We start from the raw sequence: 25,142 nt of genomic DNA, 5'->3' as shown, positions 1-25,142 counted from the left end.
AGATTCAATATGTACTACAGAATGATGTAAAGACGAAAGATTGTTTCTAGCAAATCAAATGAAATGATGAATATTCTATTCCCCGTGGCCTTTAATAAGCCCCAGGAGGCTAGATTCCATGAGTTCGCGCGTAGCGGAGACGCATGGATCTATCCTGAAGTTGACAAGGTACTGTATGATTTGACCAAACTTACGACATCAGCCAAAAGTATCGATTCCGCTGTCCAGATATCAATACTAGGGCAGGAGCTAGGTGAAGAGTTTTTGCAAAGTCCTTGCCGGTAGTTAATTCCCACTGCCAGCTACTCCCAAAGGGCCATTTGGGAGTGGTGCCGGCTATGTGGCGATCTCTTGGCTATGCAGCAGTCGAGGCGACAGAGGGGCGGGCGGGGGATGATGTCTTTTTTTCCCTTGTCATAATTCTTGGAATTAATTAATTGATCGAGTTCTTCTTTATGATTTCAATAGTAATATTTGGAGGGTAAATGATCAAGAAGCTGAAGTGGAGCACCTGGGCGACCGGGGAGCTGCTGCGCCAGTCTACTTCACACAACAACGAAACATAAGCAAGATACTTGAAACACAGCAGACAAGCTCTTGGACACCTGGGAAGGATGCGAGCTTGACCAGCCACTCAAGTATAGGCCCAGTTAAGCCACAACCCTGCTGATCATGGCTTGTTCTGTCCAGGTTGATAGGCCAAGAAAAAAGCACCCCACCCCCGAGCACTCATCGGCTAGTACAGTACATACCTGAGAGGCAAACACCTAAAGCCAGCGTCGTGGCTTACGAGAGCACTGGCCGCCGAGATGAAGTATATTGAAGTTCGATCAAATAGGGTGGCAAATTATTTGCGGGTGAGAAGCCAGCCACTTGAGAGGCATCGAGCATGATAATCGCTCACCACCTCCAAGAAAGCAAATGGGGTATACGCCAGCGGCCAACATAGACGAGGGTAGCTTATGGAAACTTAACCCGACCAAGATATGCTTACCGGAGTGGCTGCAGCCGAGTTGCGGTCATGCATCAACCCCAATTCATGAATCGGGTCTAACAAGCGAGCACAGCTAGTCCCGAGGTGTCCACGATGATTATTGAATCAGTACGAGTACAGAGTAATCCGTAGCGCTCCGCCCCGATATCATATAAGTGGAGCCTCGTCGTGATTGCAAGCTGCCCAAAGGGGGGAAGGGGCACGGTGTAGAGATGGGGGTCTATGACGGGTGATTTCTACCTAGAAAACCGCCCCCACTATGATGTATGTACTATGCCCTTCAAGTTCGAGACCGCTTGATACTGTAGAGTGGTATCCGTATATGCACCATTTAGCCTTGGTTGCCACTCTGTGACTCCCTTTGTCTCCAGTCGCCAATTAACAGAGGCTTGAACTTCTTCGCCCCCAAATGGGGGCGCTTGGATATGGTGTGGTATCTGGGAGAGATCCCTGCGGATGGTCCCATGGAGTGGCGGAGGTTAAGGACCTGCCCAGTCGGTAGTCAATCAGTGTAGGTCGATAGAGACTGGGCATGCAGGACTAGGCTCCGGCGGTGGGTTAGTGTGCGCCCGCTTGCGTCAATGTCAATAATAGGCTCCTTGCGGGACCGCGCTACTGTCACATTTCCGGGGGGGGAGGTCGTTGCTCGGAAAGTCGCCGGTGACAAGGACACGGGCCGCTTGGTCATCAGGACAACCTCGTATGTGTGGTTGATCCCCACGACTTCCTTGCATGTCGATGATCAGATCTCTACCCCAGGGTGCAGTCAAGCACCGCAGTGACAAGGATACACATCCGTAGGTACGGATGTAGATGGTGCGTAACCCGGGGCCAGGACCACCAAGACTGGAGAGGGGAATCCGACTCCACCGCCACCAGCGAGGAATTCCCCACGCTGGGGATGATCATTGGGCGTTGTGGAACGCCATGCGAGGGGCGGACACATGGCCCGTGAGCGCAGGGCAGGATGGGCCAATGGCCGGACAACGGTTGTGGGTTTGTAGAGTTCATGGCCTCCACTGTTAGCGCTGGAGATGCTGTATGTCCCGGTTGAAATGAGGAGGAAGTTCCATGGTCTTCGTGGGGGGGCTCCGCTGGGGGAAGAAGAAGGAAAACCAATGGAACCCATGGAACCAATGGAAGTAGAGGAAATGGCTGGACTCTCCGCAGTGCAGGCTTTGTTGGGGGCACAACCGGTCACTCCTTCTCCGATATAGCCGGTGCACACACAGACTTGACTCTTGAGTCGTTGGAATCGCGCGGATCAAGAAAATCGGCGATTGGACCAGTACCTGCCTTAGGACTCCACGTGGCTTTTGAGAAGTGCGGAGGGCTCACTTCTTTCTGGATGATTCCGCTGCAGTCTGCGTGAAATAGGTAGCCATCGAATCATAGGGTAGGTAGTCCAGGCATCCAATCTGAGTAATGTAATGTGGTAGGTATAGGTGTAGGTGTAGGTGTAGGTGAACAAGATAAGTCGGGGCGATTCCCGAAATCTCCCATCCCAAGGTAATCTCAAGGGAATACTAGTACTGGAGTATCTTCCTAAGGTTAGCATCAACCAAGACTGCCAACTTCCCGCCCTGCGCCACATCCCTTCCCTTGCGCGCCTTTACCTCCTCATTGCGCTTGCGGTTCCTGCGTTTCAAGTTGCAACTCAAGTCACTTCCGGAAACTTTCACCTTTGGACTGTGGCCTCTCGGGAGTTCTGGCCCTTCTCTCTGCTCCTCCGTGCATTTCCCCGGACGCTCTCCGCCGAACGTTCCTGGCCTCATTCTGCCCCGACCTTCAGTCCCTCAGTCAGCCTCGACACGGCCCCTCTTCCCCAATCTCCCCTCCCTTCCTTCTCTCCTTCTCTCCCTCCCTCTCTTTACTACCTCTCATCTCCCCTTTCTATGTGTGGTCTTCCCTGCGATCGGTAATTTTGTCTGCTCCATGCAGTGGGCTGCAACAAACGAGCCTATTCGACCATTATGAAGCTCTTCCGGCCCAAGGCCAATGGGGTAAGTTCGCCCTTCCCGACGAGCATCATCCCTCTTGTGCGGTGGTACAGCAGACCATGTGCCCTCGCTCCCCAATCCCCAAGCCCCAAGCCGCTCTCGTGGGACCCTTCCAGACGCGAATGGCCAAACTGACCGTCCATTTGAATAGGCCGCCACCTCAACGCCTGCCCCGGCCCCCGTCAAGAAGGACCCCCAGACTCCGCAGATGTCCCCGCTTGAGAAGAGGCTCCAAGATTTAGGTCCGATTCGTGGCGATGGCAGCGACAAGTTCTTTGGCATGGAAAACGTGAGAAATTTCCCCTTCAATTCATTCCCGGAACTATGGATAAGCCTTGGAATCCCAATCTCACACTCATTCGCCTCCCAGTACGGAAATACGTGTTACTGCAATTCGATCCTTCAATGTCTCTACTACTCCGTCCCCTTCCGCGAAGCCGTCATAAATTATCCACAGCGCACTCCCTTGGAAAGCCTCGAGGCTGCTCTCGCTCAAAACTTGCGATTTCAGAACCCCAACGCACATTTAGAGGCCGAGGCCCTGGCAGCGAAGCAAAAGGCCGCTGCCCCGACACCATCATCGCGTGGCGCAGGAGTTCCTCCCAACCAGCCGCAGAAACCGGAGGATAAGGATTCACCGGAATATAAGAAGAAGGTTGCTCTACAGACGCTGCCGATCCTCGAGTTCAAGAACAACGCCCCCAGCTATGGCATGTCGGAGTCTTTGTTCACCTCGCTCAAAGATATCTTTGAGTCGCTGGTGGCAAGTCAATCACGAATCGGAATCATTCGCCCCCAACAATTTCTGGACGTACTACGACGTGAAAACGAAATGTTCCGGACACCTATGCACCAGGATGCGCACGAGTTTTTGAATCTCTTGCTGAACGAGGTGGTGTCCAATGTGGAGGCAGAGGCCACCAAGCAGAGTTTCGCGGAGAAATCCCTTCCACCATCCGAGAGTGCAGATTCGCTAGGCATGTTGACGACCAGTACCGGCTCGAAATCTCCGAATACGACAAGATGGGTGCATGAACTTTTTGAAGGAACCTTGACGTCAGAGACCAAGTGCCTGACCTGCGAGAAGGTCTCGCAACGCGATGAGGTGTTTTTAGATCTCTCGGTGGATTTAGAGCAGCACTCATCGGTAACATCCTGCCTTCGGAAGTTTTCCGCTGAGGAGATGCTCTGTGAGCGTAATAAGTTCCACTGCGATAACTGCGGCGGTCTCCAGGAGGCCGAAAAACGAATGAAGATCAAGCGTCTACCCCGGGTGCTGGCACTGCATCTGAAGCGTTTTAAGTATACAGAAGATCTGCAACGGCTACAAAAGTTGTTCCACCGCGTTGTCTATCCCTACCATCTCCGACTGTTCAACACTACCGACGATGCGGAAGACCCCGATCGTCTCTATGAGCTCTACGCGGTAGTCGTTCATATTGGCGGCGGACCTTATCACGGCCACTACGTTGCAATAATTAAAACAGAGGACCGGGGTTGGCTGCTTTTTGATGATGAACTCGTGGAACCGGTGGATAAGAACTACGTACGGAACTTCTTTGGGGATCGACCTGGCCTTGCATGCGCCTATGTTCTCTTCTACCAAGAGACCACTCTTGAGGCCGTTCTTCGGGAACAAGCTCAGGAAGACCAGGCATCGACAAATGCGGCTACCGATTCGGGAGATTCAACTAAGACCAACGGATACCCCTTGTCACCTAACCTAGTCCACGTCAACAGCGCATCTCAGGTGCCTTCCGATGATCAGAACCGACTTCCTCCTATCCAGAAGACGTCAACAGCACCCCAAATGATGCCCACTCACCACGAAGGTCCCGAGTTGGAAGCCGCGCCGGCCCCAGCTGTTCAGCCGCCTCTACCTCCCATTCCTGACGAGCAGCCACTTCCCCTGAGCCCAAAGAAGAGTGATGTCGCCGCCAAGAAGGAAAAGGCACGTCTCAAGGCGGAGGAGAAAGAGAGGGAGAAGGCCGAAAAGATTCGCCGCAAAGAGGCCGATCACCAACGCCAACTAGAGGCTCAGCGTGAAGCTGAGGAATTTCGAATGGCTATCGAAAGAAGCAAAGCCGATGCGAACGATGTCGGGGCCGAGAATGGCTCCCCCTAAGAAATCGTTCGGCTTTTTAAGGCGCGGGAGCCGGAATCTCAGTCAACGACTGAGCAAGGATAAAGAGCCCAGGTTATCGACCTCAGATCTGGCAGCCATTCCATTACCTGAAACGCCCACCAGCACTACCACCAGCACCACCACCACTACCACCACCACTTCTGCCGCTCCTGCTCCTGTTCCTGCTCCCGCCCCTGTTGCCGCCCCTGTTGTTGGCTCTCCTACCACCACCAAAACCGAGCCTGAACGGCCGGCCGTGCCAACCAAGGATACAAACAACGTCCACAATCCCAAAATGTCTTCCCGAACAGGCCCACCACCGGTGAAAGAAAACAAGACCGAGAAAACCGGTCATACTCACCGTTGGAGATCACTAAGCTTCAAACGAACGACATGAGCTCCAACTCTGTACTACAGGCGACATTCTGTTTTCTTGCATGTCGGCATTTAGTCGAGCTTTCGGAGATACCCCTTAACTATCATGCACATATGAGCGCAAATTGCTTCTTGCACAAAGCTTCTCGTGGATGTATCATTACATTTCTTACTATCTGCACCATCGCCCTTCTGTCCTATTCTTCCGTGGTCTGCCCCTTTACGAGACAGATTCTCGGCTGTGTCTTCTTCGACTATTTTGATTGAATTTTCAATTGTGGCTGATTTAAGTGCCTACGACTACTTTCTATTTATTTTTATCGCTGTTGATTTTTGTATTATGTTGGACGACATGATACCTTCTCCAACGGGGTCTGTTCTATTTGGTGTGAAAACTGGCGTTCTATCTTTTTCGGATTTTGCAAATGCTGGCAAGCATGGGTATTGGGATCTATTTGGCGTTTTCCCATTTGCTTTCGACTCTTGAGCCTTGAGCGATTTCCTTCTTCTTTTTTGCGTTGATGCATGTCCTTCCTGGCCAACTTCTTTCAGGTACCTACCTCATGCATCGTGAATGTGGCCAATACTAGTAGCTTATCATATTTGCAAAGCTTAAATTACTCAATTTGTCCCAAGTAGTACCCCTCCCTCGAATGTAGACAATGGATGAAGTTGCCCTGCCCTCATAATCGAGGGTATCTCCATGGGCCAGGGGTTCTTATTTACCACCCTCTTGCTATCTACGCAGATGTCGGTTCTGTTCAGGGGATCTTAATTGAGATATAGACCTGCTCTTGCAGCATGAATTTTACGTTTGTGAATTGACACTGAGTAGCAATCGAATTCATCTACTACCTGCGGTGCCTAGAAGCAAAGGTTAACTAATAGTGATTGATATTCGTGAATCCAGAAAGTGGCTTTCGGGCCAATAACAGCATAACCTCAGTATCTCAGGACGTAGAACTATTTCGGAAAATTCGCTGCCACCAAGATGTTGATTTGAGTATCCCTCGTGGCTTTAATGGAAGAAAAAAGCAATTCACCAGTGTTTCAAAATAAATTGATTTCGTCTGTCCTAGCCTGTTCTTGAAACCGTCCTTGCGGTCCTTCTTTTCCTTGTTCGGAAGCTCAAAACCTCTAGTGGCAATACAGCACCAGCATTCGGTAGTGCAATGGCCATGTCCTTTGTTCCTTCTGGACAAATCTCTCTTCCCACAGCATCCACATTCCCGACTACAGCATCCTCCTTGTCCGAACAATCCCGAACCAATTCTTCACGCATATACCACCTCGAGTCCTGCTTCAAGCTACGGTGGCCTTCTTTGAAGAGGCTCGAGTACATAAACTCATTCCTGTAAAGCTCATAATCTTTGGCTGGGAATTCGGCTTGAATCTTCTGGAGCTTCTGGTTGATATAGTCAAGCTGGTCGCGATTGTCGTCGATGAGTGAAGCCTTTTCCAGGGTTTTGGCCCTGTGGTGTAACGCTTCCTCACGCTAAGTGAGTTCACGCAGAGCATACTCGGTAAGAAAGAAAAGTACCATTACCGATTGATTCATTAAAGGTTTTGGACCCTTCAGTAAATCTGCATTCTTCGAATCGTATTTGAAGCTTTTATTACTATCAAAATAACCCATCTCTTCTTCTGAGCGGATCCTGGCGTTCAAAGTCTAGTTAGGCGTGGGAGACTGCGGTAAATGTGGTGGTTGAGTGAAAGATCAACATATTACGAAAACTTATAACTTATCCAAGGTAAATGGAGAACTAATGTGATATCATAGTCGTAGACCATGCAATTAAGTTTAGTACGGCTGAGAAATCGACCGCGGCCCAAAACTGTCTCCCGTCAGTACTAGTACTAGTCGATTCCAATAGAATTTACGAGAACTTGTCGGTTTAGGAGTGACCCAAAATGATTTAGTTAATTGCGGTAGACTAAAAATAGCCGCATTGGTATGTTCGCTTTAGCGTATTTCACTCAGTTCAATACAAAGGAGTTATATCTTCACGACTGGGTGGACCAGGTATGAGTCTAACACAGTCAACAGAAAGCACGAGTAAAACCACTGGCAGTGGATAGGTAAACTTAGGCTTTATTTATTCGGAGTCATACTATATTTTCAAACACTATCGTTGTATCTCAATAGTAACATGGTGCCTTTATGAACACATCACCAACCCACATGCCCGCTAGCACTAGCAGTTTATCTTAATCCAAGATTGTGTAATTGGATGACAGCAAACGACAGTTTTTGGCAATATCAATAGAAGGACCAGTTTCGCCTTCGCTGAGACTGGAGCTGTAGTTGTATGTCGGACTCAACATTTGTATTTGACCCACCGTCGAGCCGTACATTTCTGCGAGATCCTTGTAAACACCCTCGGAGAAAGTATAAGGCTCGATATCGCATGCACTAGGAAAACACAAGGGGACCTTGAGAAATTGGCCAGCAGCAATAGTCTCATTGGCCCCGTACTGATTTCCTCCATCACCTTGAATGGAAGCAAGAGTCATTAGGCGTCCGGCAATCCTCCACAAAGTATCCCCGTTCACAGTGTAGTATAGACGTGGTCCGCCCATAAGACACTCGTTGATTCCTGGCCCATCAATAATGCAGGAAGTCCAATCGGGATGACAAACTTGACCAGGGATGTTAATGGTCTGTCCAAAGTTGGGAACAATGGACACGTCGGCCACTGTCAAGCGATTATAAACAGTAAGCACTTGCTTTTATTCAAGTTTCCCGATCTGATCGATATGGCATGACTTACTCAGATTGGCACGACTAATATCACAGACACCCCTGTTGAACTTTACAGCCATTTCGTGGACGGTCTGATTCGCCACGTCGGTGAAATAGTTGAAACTAGTGGTGTTGAGGGATTTGGAGGTCGTTACACTCACCGAGTAAATTCCAGTCCGGGCTCAGACTCACTGAGCGCTCACTGATTACTCAGAGATTCTTCGGCCTTTGAATTGGTTACGTCTGCGGTCATCAAAATACAGAGTAAATATGTCCTTATTACAATCGATTGAATTGAATTTAGTACCATGATAGGAGGTGGTATTCTGCTAGGCAAGGGGGGAAAAAAATAAAAGAACTCAAGCAGGGAGATCTCGAATAATTCCAGCTTTCTTCTGTGCGACGTACAGATGGGCATTTCCGGGCGCTGTGGCAAAGAATAAATGGTTACGCATGGCCGCCCCTGAGAGACGTGCATCTCCCGGGCTATCTGGCTTCACAATAGCAGTCTCTCGAAACCAGGGGGTAAGTGCCACGAAAGCAGAAGTGAGAATTTGCATATCAACAAATATCAGAGGCTGGAGGGCCTGGCCATTAGCGGTATGTATTGGCGTTGCGCCTTGTATGGCTGGACCGTGGAGTACCATATCGAACTGAAGCGCCAGGAGATCGGACATGAAGACAGTAAGCACGTTGCTTCCAGTATCATTGCAGACTAAGAAAGGCCGTGTCAAGTGTTCGTTACCGCCATACTGGGGAGGTAGCCTAATCTAGGCATGTAGCTGATCTTTGTTAGTTAATAACCTAAGTCATCATTGATATAGCTTAGATTGTGATATACCTGGTGCATATGGAAGGTGTTCGAATAAGGAAAAGTTTCCGATCTCGACTGGACCATTTGCTGCGGCTAATAGTCATAAAAATACGGCATATGATTAGCCTGAGACTATTGATAATACCATATAGGATTATATGATATTTGCCTGTAGTTCATGTTGCTGGATCATTTGCTGATATTCTAACGTCTAAAGATATCATTAATATGAACCATTAAAATGGATAGCTAATAGGTTGATGGATATTGAAATATACCTCACACCATCTCATCGCGTTATTGGGTACCGACTCATCTTCCCATGGGTTCCTCTCGACTCGTCGTCCCTCAACAAGGTAGATCGGGGGATCACCTCGTTGGCGTGGTCCAAGCTCGCCATTCTCATATAGGCGAATGAGAGCTTCAACATTCACTCGCTGGGCTGTGCCAAAATCAGTCTGCAGAAAAGCTTTGAGTTGCTCTACTCGCTCCGCGGGGTGGAGGATGTAGGGTATCGGATACACAGGACTGAACTGAGGATGTGGACCTGACATATTGAAAAGCGTTTGGTGGGAGTGGTTGGTGGAAAAAGGTGGAAAAAGTGGGATTGAGGAAAAGTGGTGGGGCTAGCTTAGCCTAGTCTGGGTTAGCGTGTCACCTGTTACAGCACCTGAGCTAAGCCGTACAGTGAGAGGTCCTTTTATGTCAGGCGGATAGAAGGAGAGGTGACAAAACAGTGTATTGGGGCGCTAGGCCGGGAACGGCAAAACTAACCTGATGTAGTAAATCACATGTCCCAATATTACAAGTAGAATTCCAGTTGCCAACATTCACGTGATCCGAGTCTCTATACTAAGTGGCAGCTACGTAGTAGGAAGCTGCTCATTTAATAGGTATCGACAAGCTCAAGTTGTCTTCATGTACTATACCAGTACTATGGCTGAGGAAGAATTCGTAACGTAGGTTCTGATGTATTGGTATGGGGATGACATTCGGTTATTACTGATTGTACTATTGTTTCTTTTCTTTTCGACAGGAGATGAGCGGGTATATACAACGGACTAGATGGCCAGGCGAAGAATATCAAAAGTAGGAGCCAAATACGGGCAACAGCAATCCAGCTCATATATTTGTGTGGGCGGTCCAGCTAGCAAACTCCAACAAATGAATTATTTGAGACTCATCGCCCGCCTGATCAATTCCACCGTCCCCGCACCATCTTGTATGGTTATTCGTGAGGGTCGTGCCACCGTAGACGGTGACTGGAAGGATTTAGGTCATATTGAATAACCTGATTTCGCTGAATTAGACTTGAGATGTATGGCGATGCGGAATGTAGCGGGTTCGGAGGATGCGGCGCGCACCATGAACGCGTTTTCTTTGGTTCGATTGAATTGGCGCGGGAGGGGTGCGGAGGGGTCAAGTATCAGCCGAGAATGAGCTCGTAGACAATGATGAGTATGTTGATTCCGAGAAGAGGTACTGCCAAATAGTAGCGAGTTAGCCGGGGTGTCGAAGCTTGCGGCCTTGCTGCCTGCACATGGTAGAGGCACCCTATGCCCGTCGCCGGAGAAGACTACTCCTAGGGAGCAAGAGAAGCAAAGATCTGGAGAAAGGGGAGGATCAACGTACTCCGCATTAGTGTCCGCACACTGTCAATCAGCTTGACCAACCTCGCCTTCACGCTGGTGCTATCGTGGGATGCGCCGAAGGCCGGCTCAGTTTGCGTGCGACCCCATCCAACTATGTGAGTTATTCAACGGTTAGAAACTGTGTACAAAGAATCGCGGTGCTGGGAGGATACGCCATTGGGCCTAGTGAGAGCGACGTACTGCGAGCAAGGAATCGATCCTCGGAAAGGACAGCGATAGCGTTGATTATGAGGACAGTGACTGTCAAAGGAATTAGCGGGGGACCAGAAATGACTCCTTTGCGCTACTCACCATAGATAAGCTTCCCAAAGCCAAAGAAGAACATGGTGGCACACTGAGGGGAGGAGGGATGGTGGGAGGACCAGCTGAGTGAGAGGAAGAGACGCCGAGAGAAAGAGAGATAAGGCGAGGTGCGGGAAGCGCCAGATCTCCGGATCAACAACCACCGCCGATGCAGTCACCATGAGGAATGGCAAGTCTGCGCGTCTGCGCGCCGCCATGCACCAATTCCCTTCAAGAGCTAATTCCATTCTAGTCTTCTATTTGGCTGGGCTCCTTGTCCCCGTTTTGATTCTCCTTCACCTCCTCGTTGCACCGTACACCAAAGTCGAGGAGTCGTTCCATGTGCAGGCCATACACGACATCTCGAATCATGGACTGCCGGGTTTCACGCCGAAATTCGACCTGAAATATGACCACTTCGCTTTTCCTGGGGCTGTGCCCCGATCTGCTGTTGGCGCATTGATTCTTGCGAAGCTCTCGCAACCCTTCGCAGCCTTGAGCAAAGGCATCGATCGGCAGATCCTTGGTAAGTGCAAGATAAGCTCCGCGGCCCTATATTAAGCTAATACACTCCACAGCCCGAGCTATTCTGGGTATCTACAACGCTGGATCGTTGATTTACTTCGCCCATGGCCTTCGACGTGGTTTCGGCCAGACCGTAGCGATCTGGTACCTAGTCTTCCAAGCTAGCCAGTTCCATGTCATCTACTACGCGTCACGACCGCTGTCGAACATGTTCGCATTCGGCATGACAACGATAGCCTCCCGTCTCCTTCTACCAGACTACACGATACCACGAGTTGATGCGCGCCGCCGGGCCCGCCTGTCGTTGATCCTCGTCGCTATCGCAGGGATAGTTTTCCGCTCGGAGCTGGCGCTGCTCGTTGCGACGCAGACCATTTTCCTCCTTGCAATGGACCGAATTCGATTCATGCAGGATGCTGTACTTGCAGGTGTGGTCAGTTTGTTCGTGGGGCTACAGCTCACCATGGGCATAGACTCTATTTTCTGGAATCGCGTTCCTCTCTGGCCAGAACTAGACGCATTCCTCTTCAACGTGATCTCAGGCCAGTCCTCAGAATGGGGGACATCCCCGTGGTACTTCTACTTTCTCAATGCGCTGCCGCGTCTTCTCCTCAACCCTTTGACCTACCTCCTCGCTATCCCAGTTGCCATACGCCAGCCTGCCACCCGACAACCGTCCATCTCGCTGCTTACTCCCACATTAGCCTTCGTCGCATTGTACAGTATCCAGCCGCATAAGGAGTGGCGATTCATTATCTACATCATTCCGTCCCTTACTGCAGTTGCTGCCTTGGGTGCGTCATATCTTTGGAACCGCCGGTCTCGTTCTCTCTTCGCCAGCCTCTCATCTCGCCTTCTGGTACTCTCATCCCTAGCCGCCTTGCTGCTATCGAATTTCGTTCTTCTGCCGGCCTCGGCAGCCAACTACCCCGGTGCACACGCACTGAATGCTCTCCATAATCGCCATGCCCTTTCCGTGTCCGACGAACTTGATGGGGCTTCGGTCTACCTTGGAAACCTTGCCTGCCAAACTGGTGTTACTAGATTCCTTCAACAGTCCCCTGGCCTGGGATGGCATTACGACAAGACGGAAGACAAAGCTTTGAAATCCTCACACGCCTTTTGGAACCAGTTCGATTACGTTATTGTTGAAGCTTCTTCCGATGCAGAGTACAAAGATAACGACGAGACTCGGTTGCGGAGAGTTCTCCAGGAATCGGAATGGGAAACGACTGATATCATTGATGGATTTGCGGGGATTTCCATAGTGAAACCCAGTTCCCCAGCTAATGGTGCTGCTGAGCGGCGCCTTTTGTCGAAGCTGGGTGGTGAGAGTGCGGCGGGCTTGTATGACCAAGCTCGTGACTCGGTACGAAAAGTGTTCTTGCGTGGTTGGTGGGTCGAGCTAAAGATGCGGCCTAAGCTTAAAGTGCTCAAACGAATTCGGGAGGAGTAGAATCTGAAGGGGGATCCAAAGTAGAACTTTAGGTCCTATTGAATTCAATGAGCTGTATCCTATTCTTTTCCGACCAAGTCTCATGAACTTGAGGTATTTGGAAAGGCCTAATAGATACTTGATTGTAAACAAAGTCTTTCAACTATTCATTTTCTATACATAGGTAGAAGTAAGTACATGCAACAGGGTATTATGTATCATGAATCCCTGTTCTTCCAAGGGGCAGACAGGAAAAAGGCAAAAGGATAGGAGGCAAAACTACAAGCCGCCGGGAGGACCGTCCAGGCGTGCCATACGAGACTCCAGGCCACGAACCCAGGGCTCAACAGTTTCAACGTTCGAACGCAAAGCAGCTTCACCCTGGGACATCTTCTCTTCCACGGCCGCTAGACCTTCGCGCCACTGTTCGATTTCAGACGTCATTTCGGCCTGGTGCTTCTCTAGCTCGTTAAGGGATTCGGCGGCGTGGGCGGCACCGGCATGGCAAGCGCGCAGAGAGCGTAGGCGCTCGAGGACACTCGGTAACAATGGATGAAGGGACTGGATTGTGGGGAGGGTCGCATAGAGGGCTTGGATTTTAGCAGTCTGCTCGTCATTCCCAAAATTGACATCTTGCGCGAGCGTGTCATCTTCCGAGTTCGCGATGCGTGCATTCTGAGAAGCCTTGGCCGCGTCGGCTGCACGCTTACGGGCAGAGGCGAGAGCTTCGGCGTCTGTGGTCAACTTGCGAACCCTTGTAGAAAGAGCTTCGAGATGTGGAGTTGTCATGCCTGGCATCGATGGGCCCCCGGCCGCAGGGTTTGTACCGACGAGGAGACCAGTGAGAGCTGCAAGTCTAGAAGCAAGCTGGTCGATAGCTGGGAGGACGGGCTGGAGTGCAGGCTCGCCGATGCCGCCACCGACAAATGGGTTCGATGAGCTTGAAATGCCCATAGAGGATTCAAGAAGAGCTAATCGGCCCTCGAATGCAGCTGCGTGTGAAAGGATTCCCGGGGAGGTTGGAGCTGGTTGAGAGGGTACAGACAGCTGTCCATCAGCGGATGAGTGTTGCTGCGCACCAGATGCCGCCGCGTTCACATCGGAAGCAAGTTTCTGAGATAGAGCAGCAGCGGCCGAGTAACCTGAAGGAGTCTGACTGCTTCGCGACGAGGCGTGCAAGTTATCCAGTGCCCGACTCAACTCCGCGACACCGTCGCCCAGTTCCTTGTCACCCTGCTGCTCCGCAGATTGGGACGGCTTCGACTCAGTAACAACTTGTCCCTCCGCAGAAGCCTTGCTAGCCATTTCCACTTTCAGGTCCTCCACTTCGCGCCGCAGACGTGCCAGCCGCCGGTCGAGCGATTCGTCTTCACTGTCACTAAAGTCACCAACTTCCTCTGTGCCATCGTCGCGTATCCGTCGACGGCGAGTCTTATTCTTGCTGCGGTATGCTTGTCGCTTCATGGAAATACTGTCGGAGAAATTGGCGTCGCGGGCATCCACCGCGGCACCCATAAAGTGCATGCGCGCCTGGTCTGCGTTGACACCTTCACGATCGATATCGGGACTCGTGCCTACGTCATCATGGTCGAAGTCAGTGCGGACGGTTGCAGTCTATGATTCCATAGCTTATCAGCATCTCATATATTATTTTGCCGTCCAATGCGACTTACGGGAACGGTGGATGCTTCGTCGGTCAGGTCAGGGGTTTCATAGATATCTGGAGAGGGGTCCTAGAGTTGAGTTAGAAATATTTCAAAGAAAGACAGAGACGGTGAGGTCTTACAAGGTCCGGAAGACCGGCATATTTCTTGTTGAAGGCCATGGTTGTGTACAAGAGGAGACCGTCAACAATGGATTGGATTGGCCTTTGGGAAACACCCAGAGCTCACATTAAACAATCCGGCCTGAGGCAGAAATGCGGGCCGATTGAGGCGGTCAGGCACAAAGGCGGTCAGACACCCCATGATGTCGATATGAGTCAGCGGAAGCACGTGTCAGCTCGAGCCTCGGGAAGGAGCACATGCAAAAGAAGGCGCGACCAGAAACAGAGTATATTAGGGAGACGATCGACCGAGACAAGACAATTCTGCTTTGGTTAAATCCCCTGCATTCACAAACTCAATTCCTTTTCCAACGCGAACAATTGCATCCGTTGTGATACTCACAACCTAGTACTTCTACTACCCCACCATCACCCCGCATTCCTAGCTTCAATCAATCAAAATGGCTGCCCCCGCCGATATCACGGTTAAGAACCTCAGTGGACAGTGGGTTATGGTATGTTGACCACAGATAACAGATAGTATTTAACCTCGCAAGAAAGAAAAAAGACTAACCAATTTCATGTATCACAGGACGCCACACTGTCCAACCCCACTGACCCCATCCTCTCTCTGGTACGTGCACGATGTGGTCTTTTTCATAGCTATTTGCAGGTTGTGAGGTACTCTGCATCCCAAGGTGGTTGAGAGGAAACACAATTCAAAGGGCTATATACATGATTGAACAGATCCGCTAACACCCACACAGCAAGGCGTCGGCTGGTTCCTTCGCAAGGCCCTCCCCTACGCCACCGTGACCCTGCACGTCCACGAATACGCCGACTCCGCCGACCCTAAGGTTTACCACATCGACGTGGACCAGGTGATTACCGGTGGAATTACGGGCACCAAGGAGGCGCGCACCCTGGACTGGACCTCTCGCGAGCACACCGATAACATCTTCGGTGCGGTCTCCGGCAAGTCACGCCACTTCCGCGGGGAGAAGGGTCGTCCTGCTATTGAATTCCAGACTAGCGTTGGCAAGCCCGAGGACGATGCCAAGGTCCAGAAGTTCCTACGTGGTGAGGTCCTGGCGGATGGCTCGGCCAGCGATGGATTTATCATTGACAATGAGGGTGAGGAGTTCGGTGAAGGCGAGGGTCTGTTTGTGCAGAGTTTCGTGGAGAGCAAGGACAATGGCTGGACTGCTGAGCAGGTAAGTGTTCTTTACAAAGGTTTCCGATGTGCCAAGAGCCTAGCTAATTGAGTTCATCTAGATCTGGGGCTTCGAGATTGTTGATGGCGAGCGTCGCCACACTCGTCGTGTTGCCGTTGTCAAGAACGGCCAAGTTGAACTTGCACGTCTGGTGTACACCTTCGAGGCGCGGCGCGCTGAGTAAAGGGGAAATCAATAGCAATGGAAATTATCGGGCTTTTAGCGTTGCTTTGCAACAGTTCAGACACGGAGAACAAATCAATCTTCATGTGCAATTTCTCTTCATTATCTTACTATAGAGTAAGAGCCATGGATACTAGTACGTACTACTACTAAGGGAATTAGTAAGGCCCGCACAACGCTATTTCTTGCCCCTGGGGGGCAGGTATATGCATTGACATGTAAGGAACAAAGAAGAGTATTTAGAAGTATCAGGTACTAATCGTCTACAAACCTTGGAAGGCAGGTGAATTATATACTCTAAATTTTATTCAACAATTTTTACCAGCTATTATACACTCCGGTCGATTATCAAACATGTAAAATCAAAAAGACCAAGTATAGCCAGAAGATGCGTTCATTGCAATGAGCCCGTGGGCAAGATTTTGCTGGTAAGAAACTGAAAAATTGGAGGGGGCATAATCATGTCAGGAAATGGGAAAAAGGGAGTACACAGCGGATATCAATTTTAAGAGTGGGTGGGCATAACAACGCTAGCCTTGGTGCTGACGGCGTCCTCGGCCTTCCAGAAGCTGGTCACAGTCTTCTGCTGGGTATAGAATTGCAGACCGGGCTTGCCGTAGAAGGTGTTGGCACCGCCACCGGCGATACTCTTCTTGTTACCGGTGAAGGAGAACATAGGCAGAGGAACGGGGATAGGCACGTTGATACCAAGTTGGCCGGCCTCGATATCCTTCTGGAACTTGGAGGCAGTGGAGCCGGAGCGGGTGAAGATGGCGGCACCGTTACCGTATTCATTGGCGTTGATCAGGTCAATAGCGTCATCCAGAGTCTCTGCATTAAGGCAGACCAGGACAGGGCCGAAGATCTCCTCCTTGTAGCACTTCATGTCGGGTGTAACGTTGGTGATGATGGTAGGGCCAACGAAGTTGCCGTTAGGGTAACCTTCGGGCTTGAAGCCACGACCGTCAAGAAGGATGGTGGCACCCTCAGCCTCGGCGCTAGCAATCAGGTCCTCGATACGCTTCTTGCTCTGGGGGCTGATAACAGGACCCAGGTCCGCACCCGCCTCGAAACCACCGTTAACACTGAGAGCCTTGGCGCGCTCAGCAATCTCAGGCAGCCACTCCTTGGTCTCTCCAACCATAACGGAGGTGCTCAGGGCCATGCAGCGCTGACCGGCAGCACCGAAGGCAGCACCAACAATGGCATTAAGAGTCTGGTTCTTGTTGCAGTCGGGCAGAACAGCGGCGTGGTTCTTGGCACCCAGGTTGGCCTGGACACGCTTGCCGTTGGCAGAACCGCGGGTGTAGATGTACTCACCAGCACGGTTGCTACCGACGAAGCTGATGGCCTTGATAGCGGGCGCATCAAGGATGAAATCCACAGTGGGGTGGGTACCGTGCACAATGTTGATAACACCGGGAGGGAAGCCGGCCTCCTTGGCCAACTCGGCAAGGATCATAGCTGCACCGGGATCACGCTCAGAGGGCTTCATGACCAAACAGTTACCAGTAACGGTAGCAATGGGGATGCACCACAGAGGAATCATGGCGGGGAAGTCTGGCGGACAGTCAGTATACTAAATCCCTTTCGATATAAATATATATAAATAGTCATTTTTGTGAAACTCACTGAAGGGACAGATGGCAGCAACAACACCAAGAGGCTCGCGGTAGCTGCGAGTCTCCATATCCTTGGCCACCTCCAGAACCTCACCCGTCATCTGAGAGGTGATGCCACAGGCAGTCTCAGCAACTTGCAGACCACGGAGGACATCACCACGGGCATCGGCAAAGGTCTTGCCCTGCTCCAAGGTGATGGATGCGGCCAGTCGGTCCCAGTGCTCGCGAATCAGACTGGTAAACTTGAAGAGAATCTGCTGCCTCGCCATAATGCTGGTAGCTTTCCAGGCGGGGAAGGCCTTCTCGGCCGACTCAACGGCGGCCTTCAACTCCGCATCAGTGCTCTGGGGAACACGGGTGACCAAGTTGTTGGTAGCAGGATCATGAAGATCAATCCAGGTAGTGGCCTTGGAGGACACAAACTCATTATCAATGAAGTTGGTGGTGTCGATGGGGTTGGCAATGGGCTTGTGGTCGGTCGGGTATTCGGTAGCGGTGCTAGCAGCCGAGGTAGTGGAAGGGGCAAACTGCTTCGCGGTAGCATGCAGTCTGCGAGCGGCAGACATGGCCGCAGGGGTAGAGACAGAGCTCTGAGAGTTCAAACGCGCAATTGGAGTGGCAGTGGTGAGAGATCGGGCGGACGCTCTGGTAATTGCGGGCGTGCGGGGAGCGGAGCGGAGCGCGGGGATGGTACGGGCGATAGACCGACGGGCGGCCATGATGGCAAGAAAAGTGTGATGAATGGAATAGATTAGAGAAGGAGGTTGAAGAGAAAAGGAGGAAAGAAAAGGGGAAGGGGGGAATAGTATATGAGGGGAAGTGGCAAGGTGGTGGTATTGTTATATAAACTTGGACCGATGGTTACCCCAGGCCCGACACGCTCGTCTCTCGTCGGGAGCAAGCCCGAGGTCAGCCGCGCACCGTCCACCGCCTTTCCCCATGTTTAGTTGGCCTTTTTGAGCAGGTCGTTGCGTCTGATAAGGTCTCTTCGGCGATTTCAGCCAATCACCACCCGCATAGTGCCATCTTCAATCGCCGAAGCTGGCCGCAATCGCAGCAACCTTCGCATAGTAGGCGGTTTAGGCATGGCATTCCGAGGGAAAATGCGGGTAACTGGGGGTACTCCCTTGCTCCACCTACTGTATACTGCACATGGAATGAGCATCTCGAGAGCCGACGAACATGAAAGACCAATTTATATTACCCAAGAGATTCATGTTCTTCCAGTCAAGTTCCAATGGCTTTGGTTCGCTTCGGTACAATGTTACTGATCCACAGCCCTTCGTATTTAATCTACTACTGTAGTACACTTCTGTGGCTACTTTTTGAGTTGTGTGTAGTGAAAGTATACCGGATTTCCATTCTGAAGTAGATATCCGACTAACCTAAAGAGTATTGCTACATTGACCAACAAGAAACAATAGGGAATCAAACGCGGGGAAAAATGATATCAATGCTCCTTCTTTTCGTCTTTAGCCGCGCCTTTACTCCGCCGACGAGCGGGTGTTGCGCTTGGTAGCACCGCTCTTGCCGGTGTCGGCAGAAGAGCTGCTAGCCTCGCTGGCCTTCTCCTTGCCAGTGCTGGCGGGCTTCTTACCCTTGTCAGCGGGAGCCGGGCTGCTGGAGCCAATGGCACCCACGATAATCAGGATGGAGGTCAGAAGCAGAGCAATCAGACCACCGGCAACCTCAGGAACGGTCTTGACGGCGTTGACAGGGTCCTCCTTGGCCAGGTTCACGAAGAAGTCAATCTTCTGGCGGATGAAGGTAACGGGGTCCTCCTGGAAGGTGACAGTGGTGCCAGCCTCAGTGGCGGGCTCGGTCTTGGGCTTGGAAGCCTCCTCCTCAGCCTCCTCGACGGCAAACTTGACGTCGAAAGTCTCCTTGCGAAGAGCCTCGGCATCCTCGACGGAGTGGCCAATGTAGACGTTGTCAAACAGAATGTCGTTCTGCATGGTCCAGATCTCGAAACCAATGGCACCCATAGGCTCCAGGTTGGAGGGGGTCTTGTCCTCGAAATAGGCAGGGTTGGCAATCTTGCGCGGGGCCCAGACACCCTTGTAGGCAGGGTTCTCAATGAGAGGAGCAGACCACTTGCCCTTGTACTCGGGGTTCTTCTTCAAAGGTTGGGTCCACTCGCCGCAGCCAGAGACATCAGCGCACTTGGGGTTAGGAACAGTGGGGGCGACCCAGTCTCCATCTTCCTCATCATCCCAGTCCTCGGGCTTCTCGGCCTCGGGGTCGGGGATGCTAGTGGCCTCATCCTCAAGCCAATCCGCGGGCTTCTCGGCCTCCTCATCGACAATCTCGAAGGGAGCCTCCTCGTTCCAGTCCTCGGGCTTGGTGGCCTCGGGGTCGGCAATCTGAACCTCGTCGACCCAGTCGGCGGGCTTCTTGTCTTTGGGGTCATCAATCTCCTTCTCAGGGTTGACGGAAGGGCTGAAGTCCTCCAGAAGGCTGCCCTCCTTAACGGACTCGCCGTTGACCAGGATCTCGAAGGTCTGATCGGGCTTGACGATCAAGGTATAGAGGGAGGTGACCTTGTTGGTGCGGGCCACGGGGGAGAGTCTTCAGGTGCTTCTCCTCGTACTCGCCGGTCTTGGGGTTCTTGTGGCGGAAGATGAAGTGGACCTGGATGACGAGAGATTGATTAATAGCTGATCACGGTGGTGAGGACAGAACATGACGTTGCAGTTGCAAACATACCTTGTTGGTAGCACCGCACTTGTCGGGACCGAACATGATCACATAGGGAGTAGCGTTGGAGAACTCCTCCTGGTGCAGCTTCTTGTTCTCTTGGAGAAGCTTCAGGTAGGCACCGCCGCAGACCAGAGAGTTCTGGGGCTTCACCTCATATTGGACCACCAGGGTCTTGCCCTTGTTGTCAATCTTCTTGGGGAACTTGGCGGAGATGGCGTGGTGGGCAGCAGCGTTCTTCACAACCAGACCCTTGTCGCCATCGATACCCTTGAAGACGGTGGGCTCCTCGACAGACCACTCGCCGACGTAAGCCCAGTCCTCCTCCGACTTGGGGTCATCCTTCTTGGCGTGGGATGGTTGCCAACGTGATTGCCAGTCGTCGGTGAACTGCTCCAGGAATGGAGCCTTCAGAGCAGTAGGCTGAAAGAAAGTTAGAAAGGAGATGTGGAGACCAATTCGATAGAACATACAGTGAAGGTGGGCCGCTCAATGGCGGAGGAAGCATCAGCAGCAGCTTCCGCCTCCTCGGCATGGGCATAGCCCATGAGGGAAGCCGAGGAGACCAGAGCCGTGAAAGCGGCGTCGAAACGCATGATGAACAGACAACGGGGTGAAAGGGAAAAGAAGCGCACGGGACCGGAAGGGGAAAGGGTGGAATGAGGGAAGAGGAGAAGCGGAGGTTATATATCCCCAGTTGAAATGGCGAAGGTCCAGGTGGCCTCTTCAGCAGCTCCCAATCGGGACTAGCACTGGCTCCCCCCCCAGGTACGCCCTTCGATCGCTTTCTACTCCAGAGTAGAGTTGTTAAGAGCAGCTTCGGATTAATGAATATTTAATTTGAAATATGAGGAGTTATGGGTCAAATTTATCTTTATATTTAACAATGCGAATTCCTAATTACTACCACTTGGGCAATTCCCATGAACTGCTCATGCCAATGCCATGCTCAGTGTACTCGCGGAGCTGCAAATTCCCCGCCCGGCCAACATTTATTGGATTGCGCGATAGCACGCGGGTTACATTTTTCCTCCCGAGCCTGGACACTGGCACCCTTTCACCCGATCTTCCGTCCCCAGCTTCCTGGCGCTATTTGATTGCCTCAGCTAGCTCCTTTTTGCTTTTCGCCCTGCGACCACCCCCTGCCACACCTGGGCACCCTTTGATCCCTGCCAAACCCGAGACGTCCCCCTCCGAGCTTACCATAGAATACCTCCAACCATGTGCGGCGCTGATCAGACCGTTGCGCCCGCCAACAACAATGACCACTTGGTCCAGTCATCCGACCCCGAACACCCGGCCAACCTGATCCCGGATCTCTGCCGTAGATTCTACAATTGGGGCTGGGTCACTGGAACTGGCGGAGGTGTAAGTCTCTTCTGCTCAAGCCGCCAAGGCGGGGAATATCAAACAGAAAAGAACAGAAAGAACCAACCCCCACTGACTCTCATTAGACTTCCATTCGTCATGGCGATCACATCTTCATTGCGCCATCCGGTGTCCAGAAGGAGCTCATGAAATCTGAGAACATCTTCGTTATTCAATGGCCGACCCCCAAGTACCCCGCCACTGAGCGCAACTATATCCGCAAGCCTCTTAAGCTGAACCCATCCGCTTGCACGCCGTTGTTTCTGACTGCCTTTGAACACGGCGCGGGCTGCTGCATCCATACTCACTCTCAATGGGCCGTTCTGGTGACTCTGTTGGTTGAGCGCGAGAAGGGCCCCGACGCTTGCTTTGAGATTAGCAACATCGAACAGATCAAGGGTATTCCCAAGGGCAAGGGCAAGGGAATGCACGGATATCACGACACTCTGAGCATCCCCATCATTGACAACACGGCATTTGAGGAGGACTTGACCAGCGGCCTGGAGGCTGCCATGAACAAGTACCCCGACACCTACGCGGTGCTGGTGCGAAGACACGGAATGTGAGTGAAACCTATGCTGAGAATTGGCTTTGTCCGATCCCCCACCCCCCATACACTGCTAATATCTGCTTGTAGTTATGTCTGGGGTGACAATGTCGCCAAGGCAAAGACCCAGTGCGAGTCTCTGGACTATCTATTCCAGCTTGCCGTGGAGATGCACAAGCTTGGCCTGCCTTGGGTCAAATAGATCTGATGGAACTATGCTGCGGACTTTTTCCTGAAGAAATTATGAATAGAAAAATATAATGTGAGATAGTATAGAGATGAGGTACAACGAGAAATGATGTGACGTATGAAATGGTTTCAGATCCTATACTTTGAATCTCCACTTAGCTTAGTAGTCCTCATTTTCCGAGACCATAAAATTATTCATTTGGATTAATCGTTTATACATTTCAACGGCTGAGTTGATTAGATGAGGCCAGTCGAACAAATTCTCTTGATCAATGGGGATCGGGGGGGAGCAGTGGGAGGGGAAAGCTGCCCCGGACAAGCTTGGGGGGGGGGAGCGGTTGATGATCCCGTGAGTGACTAAGTGCGCGGATCCTCCACTCGTACTGCCAGCTTCCCACCTACGCACCCTTTCCTCCCAGTTTCCATTGAACATTGATGCGTGACGTCTGATTTAACCATTTCGATACCCCATACTCTTCTCCGCGTTCCACTTATACCGACCCGGCTGCTATGGACCTCGATGCCGGTGACTCCCCATGGGGTGGTAGGCAGTCACGATGACAGCTCTGTTGGATTGCGCTCTAACCCAGACTACAGATGAGCCTTCGCGCTCTGTAACCAGCCCGACTACCTCCAAGCCCGATAACTCTGAGAGCTGTATGTATTTATCTAGGCCATTCTTGCTTCCGTGGGTCTCTCCGCTAACCACCCACTCCTTGCAGCTCCCGCCCAGACCGCAACGTCAATCAGCGGCGGCGAGGTCCGTACTCCGGGTCGTCGCGGCCCACGAGGAACACGCAAAATCAGCGCACAAGCGACTCGTCTAGAAGCTGTCGATGATACCGTTGATCCTCTTGGCCCGCTAGGAGAAGCTCCGTCCGAGACCAGCGCGACCCCCACCGATGAGGCCCCGGCTCCTCCCCAGAAAGAAACCATTGCTGGACGCAGCCCCCCCGCCACCGACGACTTTCCCTCCAGCATTCGGTGGAACTGGTTTGGTAGAATCTGGTAACTTGGAAGAAGATGGTGCCGGGTTTCGAGGACCCCCGCCAGTACAACCTCCTTCCGAGGCAGAGGGGCCGAAGCGCCAGACACAACCAAGCGTGAGCATTGAACAGGCGGCGAAGCCGACATTTGATATCAGCGTTGGGGACCCGCACAAGGTCGGAGATCTGACAAGTAGCCACATTGTTTATCAAGTTCGGACAAAGGTATTTAGACGCTCCTTTCCCCGCACTCAACATACGATTTACAGCAAAACTAACTGCTTCATAGACATCTTCAAAGGGATACCGCCAGCCCGAGTTCGCCGTCACACGCCGATACCGTGATTTCCTTTGGCTCTATAACTCCTTGCACAACAGCAACCCTGGTGTGGTTGTTGCCCCTCCACCCGAGAAGCAAGCCGTGGGCCGATTTGATACAAACTTCGTCGAATCACGCAGAGCCGCGCTGGAGCGGATGCTGAACAAGATTGCTGGTCACCCAATTCTTCAGCATGATTCCGATTTAAAGATCTTCCTCGAGAGTGAGGCCTTCAACGTCGATGTCAAGAACAAGGAGAACCGAGAGCCCGACCTTGGCCAAAGCAAGGGCATGTTTAGCTCCTTCGGAATTAATGTCGGCGGAGGAGGCAAGTTTGTGGAACATGACGACGTAAGTAAATGCTGTCTATTGACACGAGATGAATCCTACTGACTTGCGCTTAGTGGTTCCATGATCGCAAAATTTACCTGGACGCACTCGAGAATCAATTGAAAGCCCTGCTGAAATCAATGGATACTGTGGTTATGCAACGAAAGGGGCTTGCCGAAGCCGCAGGCGACTTCTCGAGCTCACTTCATGCTCTCTCTGCCGTTGAGCTTTCTCCGGCCCTCTCCGCTCCCTTGGAAGGTCTGTCGGATCTGCAGCTACGAATCAGAGAACTATATGACCGCCAGGCTCAGCAGGATGTCCTGACACTTGGAATCACCATTGATGAGTATATTCGTCTCATCGGCAGTGTGAAGACTGCCTTCTCCCAAAGACAGAAGGCTTTCCACAGCTGGCATACCGCCGAGTCGGATCTACAGAAGCGCAAGAATACACAGGATAAGCTTCTCCGACAGGGAAAGACGCAGCAGGATCGTTTAAACCAAATAAATGCTGATGTGGCCGATGCGGAGCGAAAGGTTCACCAAACTCGATTGTTATTTGAGGATATGGGGCGCCTAATGCGCAATGAACTGCAACGATTTGAAAAGGAGAAGGTGGAGGATTTCAAATCTGGCGTAGAAACATTCCTTGAGAGTGCCGTGGAGGCTCAAAAGGAGGTAAGTAATCGGATATATCCCCTTGGGCTTCCTTTATACTAACACAAGGCTTGCAGTTAATTGAGCTTTGGGAAACTTTCCTTTTGCAATTGGATGCTGGTGAAGACGGTATCCCTTATTATGTCCCTCCTACAGAGGACGTGGCTGGTGAGACCGCTGCACTTGAGTCCCCCGCACCGAACACCGAAGCCTCACTTGGAGCTGAGGATAACGCCTGATCAATTTCGAAATTGACATTCTCACTCCCATGCCCGTCCATGTATTATCCAGCAATCTTGTAGCCTCACTGGGATCTTTCGT

At 51.6% G+C, this 25,142-nt stretch overlaps 10 protein-coding genes across 10 annotated transcripts; 5 read left to right on the top strand and 5 right to left on the bottom strand.

Moving 5' to 3' along the window:
• Positions 1-2,967: 2,967 nt before the first annotated feature.
• creB (uncharacterized protein) lies at positions 2,968-5,516 on the top strand (the record flags this gene model as incomplete). Its single annotated transcript, XM_057268972.1, has 4 exons — positions 2,968-2,997; positions 3,146-3,283; positions 3,365-5,092; positions 5,178-5,516. 4 exons carry the CDS (start codon positions 2,968-2,970, stop codon positions 5,514-5,516), a joined length of 2,235 nt encoding a protein of 744 aa, XP_057119649.1.
• Positions 5,517-6,569: 1,053 nt separating this feature from the next.
• On the bottom strand, positions 6,570-9,605 carry N7481_009752 (uncharacterized protein; the record flags this gene model as incomplete). Its single annotated transcript, XM_057268971.1, has 5 exons — positions 6,570-6,989; positions 7,835-8,190; positions 8,266-8,297; positions 8,646-8,952; positions 9,335-9,605. The coding sequence occupies 5 exons, from the start codon at positions 9,603-9,605 to the stop codon at positions 6,570-6,572; spliced, it is 1,386 nt and encodes a 461-aa protein (XP_057119648.1).
• Positions 9,606-10,477: 872 nt separating this feature from the next.
• On the bottom strand, positions 10,478-11,028 carry N7481_009751 (YOS1 family protein; the record flags this gene model as incomplete). Its single annotated transcript, XM_057268970.1, has 4 exons — positions 10,478-10,533; positions 10,684-10,794; positions 10,884-10,943; positions 10,995-11,028. The coding sequence occupies 4 exons, from the start codon at positions 11,026-11,028 to the stop codon at positions 10,478-10,480; spliced, it is 261 nt and encodes an 86-aa protein (XP_057119647.1).
• Positions 11,029-11,165: 137 nt separating this feature from the next.
• On the top strand, positions 11,166-12,966 carry N7481_009750 (dolichyl-P-Man:Man(7)GlcNAc(2)-PP-dolichol alpha-1,6-mannosyltransferase; the record flags this gene model as incomplete). Its single annotated transcript, XM_057268969.1, has 2 exons — positions 11,166-11,511; positions 11,564-12,966. The coding sequence occupies 2 exons, from the start codon at positions 11,166-11,168 to the stop codon at positions 12,964-12,966; spliced, it is 1,749 nt and encodes a 582-aa protein (XP_057119646.1).
• A 258-nt stretch (positions 12,967-13,224) lies between these two features.
• Positions 13,225-14,770, bottom strand: N7481_009749 (Dynamitin subunit 2; the record flags this gene model as incomplete). The annotated part of the gene is made up of 3 exons (XM_057268968.1): positions 13,225-14,559; positions 14,619-14,678; positions 14,732-14,770. 3 exons carry the CDS (start codon positions 14,768-14,770, stop codon positions 13,225-13,227), a joined length of 1,434 nt encoding a protein of 477 aa, XP_057119645.1.
• Positions 14,771-15,171: 401 nt separating this feature from the next.
• Positions 15,172-16,108, top strand: N7481_009748 (uncharacterized protein; the record flags this gene model as incomplete). Its single annotated transcript, XM_057268967.1, has 4 exons — positions 15,172-15,225; positions 15,303-15,344; positions 15,478-15,924; positions 15,986-16,108. 4 exons carry the CDS (start codon positions 15,172-15,174, stop codon positions 16,106-16,108), a joined length of 666 nt encoding a protein of 221 aa, XP_057119644.1.
• Positions 16,109-16,612: 504 nt separating this feature from the next.
• N7481_009747 (CoA-acylating methylmalonate-semialdehyde dehydrogenase) lies at positions 16,613-18,448 on the bottom strand (the record flags this gene model as incomplete). Its single annotated transcript, XM_057268966.1, has 2 exons — positions 16,613-17,667; positions 17,740-18,448. 2 exons carry the CDS (start codon positions 18,446-18,448, stop codon positions 16,613-16,615), a joined length of 1,764 nt encoding a protein of 587 aa, XP_057119643.1.
• Positions 18,449-19,213: 765 nt separating this feature from the next.
• Positions 19,214-21,022, bottom strand: clxA (calnexin; the record flags this gene model as incomplete). Its single annotated transcript, XM_057268965.1, has 4 exons — positions 19,214-20,297; positions 20,320-20,360; positions 20,436-20,849; positions 20,900-21,022. The coding sequence occupies 4 exons, from the start codon at positions 21,020-21,022 to the stop codon at positions 19,214-19,216; spliced, it is 1,662 nt and encodes a 553-aa protein (XP_057119642.1).
• A 625-nt stretch (positions 21,023-21,647) lies between these two features.
• Positions 21,648-22,543, top strand: mde1 (methylthioribulose 1-phosphate dehydratase MDE1; the record flags this gene model as incomplete). Its single annotated transcript, XM_057268964.1, has 3 exons — positions 21,648-21,794; positions 21,881-22,356; positions 22,432-22,543. 3 exons carry the CDS (start codon positions 21,648-21,650, stop codon positions 22,541-22,543), a joined length of 735 nt encoding a protein of 244 aa, XP_057119641.1.
• Positions 22,544-23,040: 497 nt separating this feature from the next.
• Positions 23,041-25,060, top strand: N7481_009744 (sorting nexin 1; the record flags this gene model as incomplete). The annotated part of the gene is made up of 7 exons (XM_057268963.1): positions 23,041-23,074; positions 23,128-23,187; positions 23,253-23,528; positions 23,584-23,741; positions 23,806-24,186; positions 24,240-24,842; positions 24,899-25,060. The coding sequence occupies 7 exons, from the start codon at positions 23,041-23,043 to the stop codon at positions 25,058-25,060; spliced, it is 1,674 nt and encodes a 557-aa protein (XP_057119640.1).
• Positions 25,061-25,142: the final 82 nt, after the last annotated feature.

This window comes from Penicillium waksmanii, assembly GCF_028829765.1.
Source record: "Penicillium waksmanii strain IBT 27052 chromosome Unknown utg000008l:1.0-5622682.0:1.0-5626561.0, whole genome shotgun sequence".
NCBI classification, from domain to species: domain Eukaryota; kingdom Fungi; phylum Ascomycota; class Eurotiomycetes; order Eurotiales; family Aspergillaceae; genus Penicillium; species Penicillium waksmanii.
The sequence above is the reverse complement of the archived record's forward strand: the minus strand, read 5'-3'. Positions and strand labels throughout refer to the sequence as shown.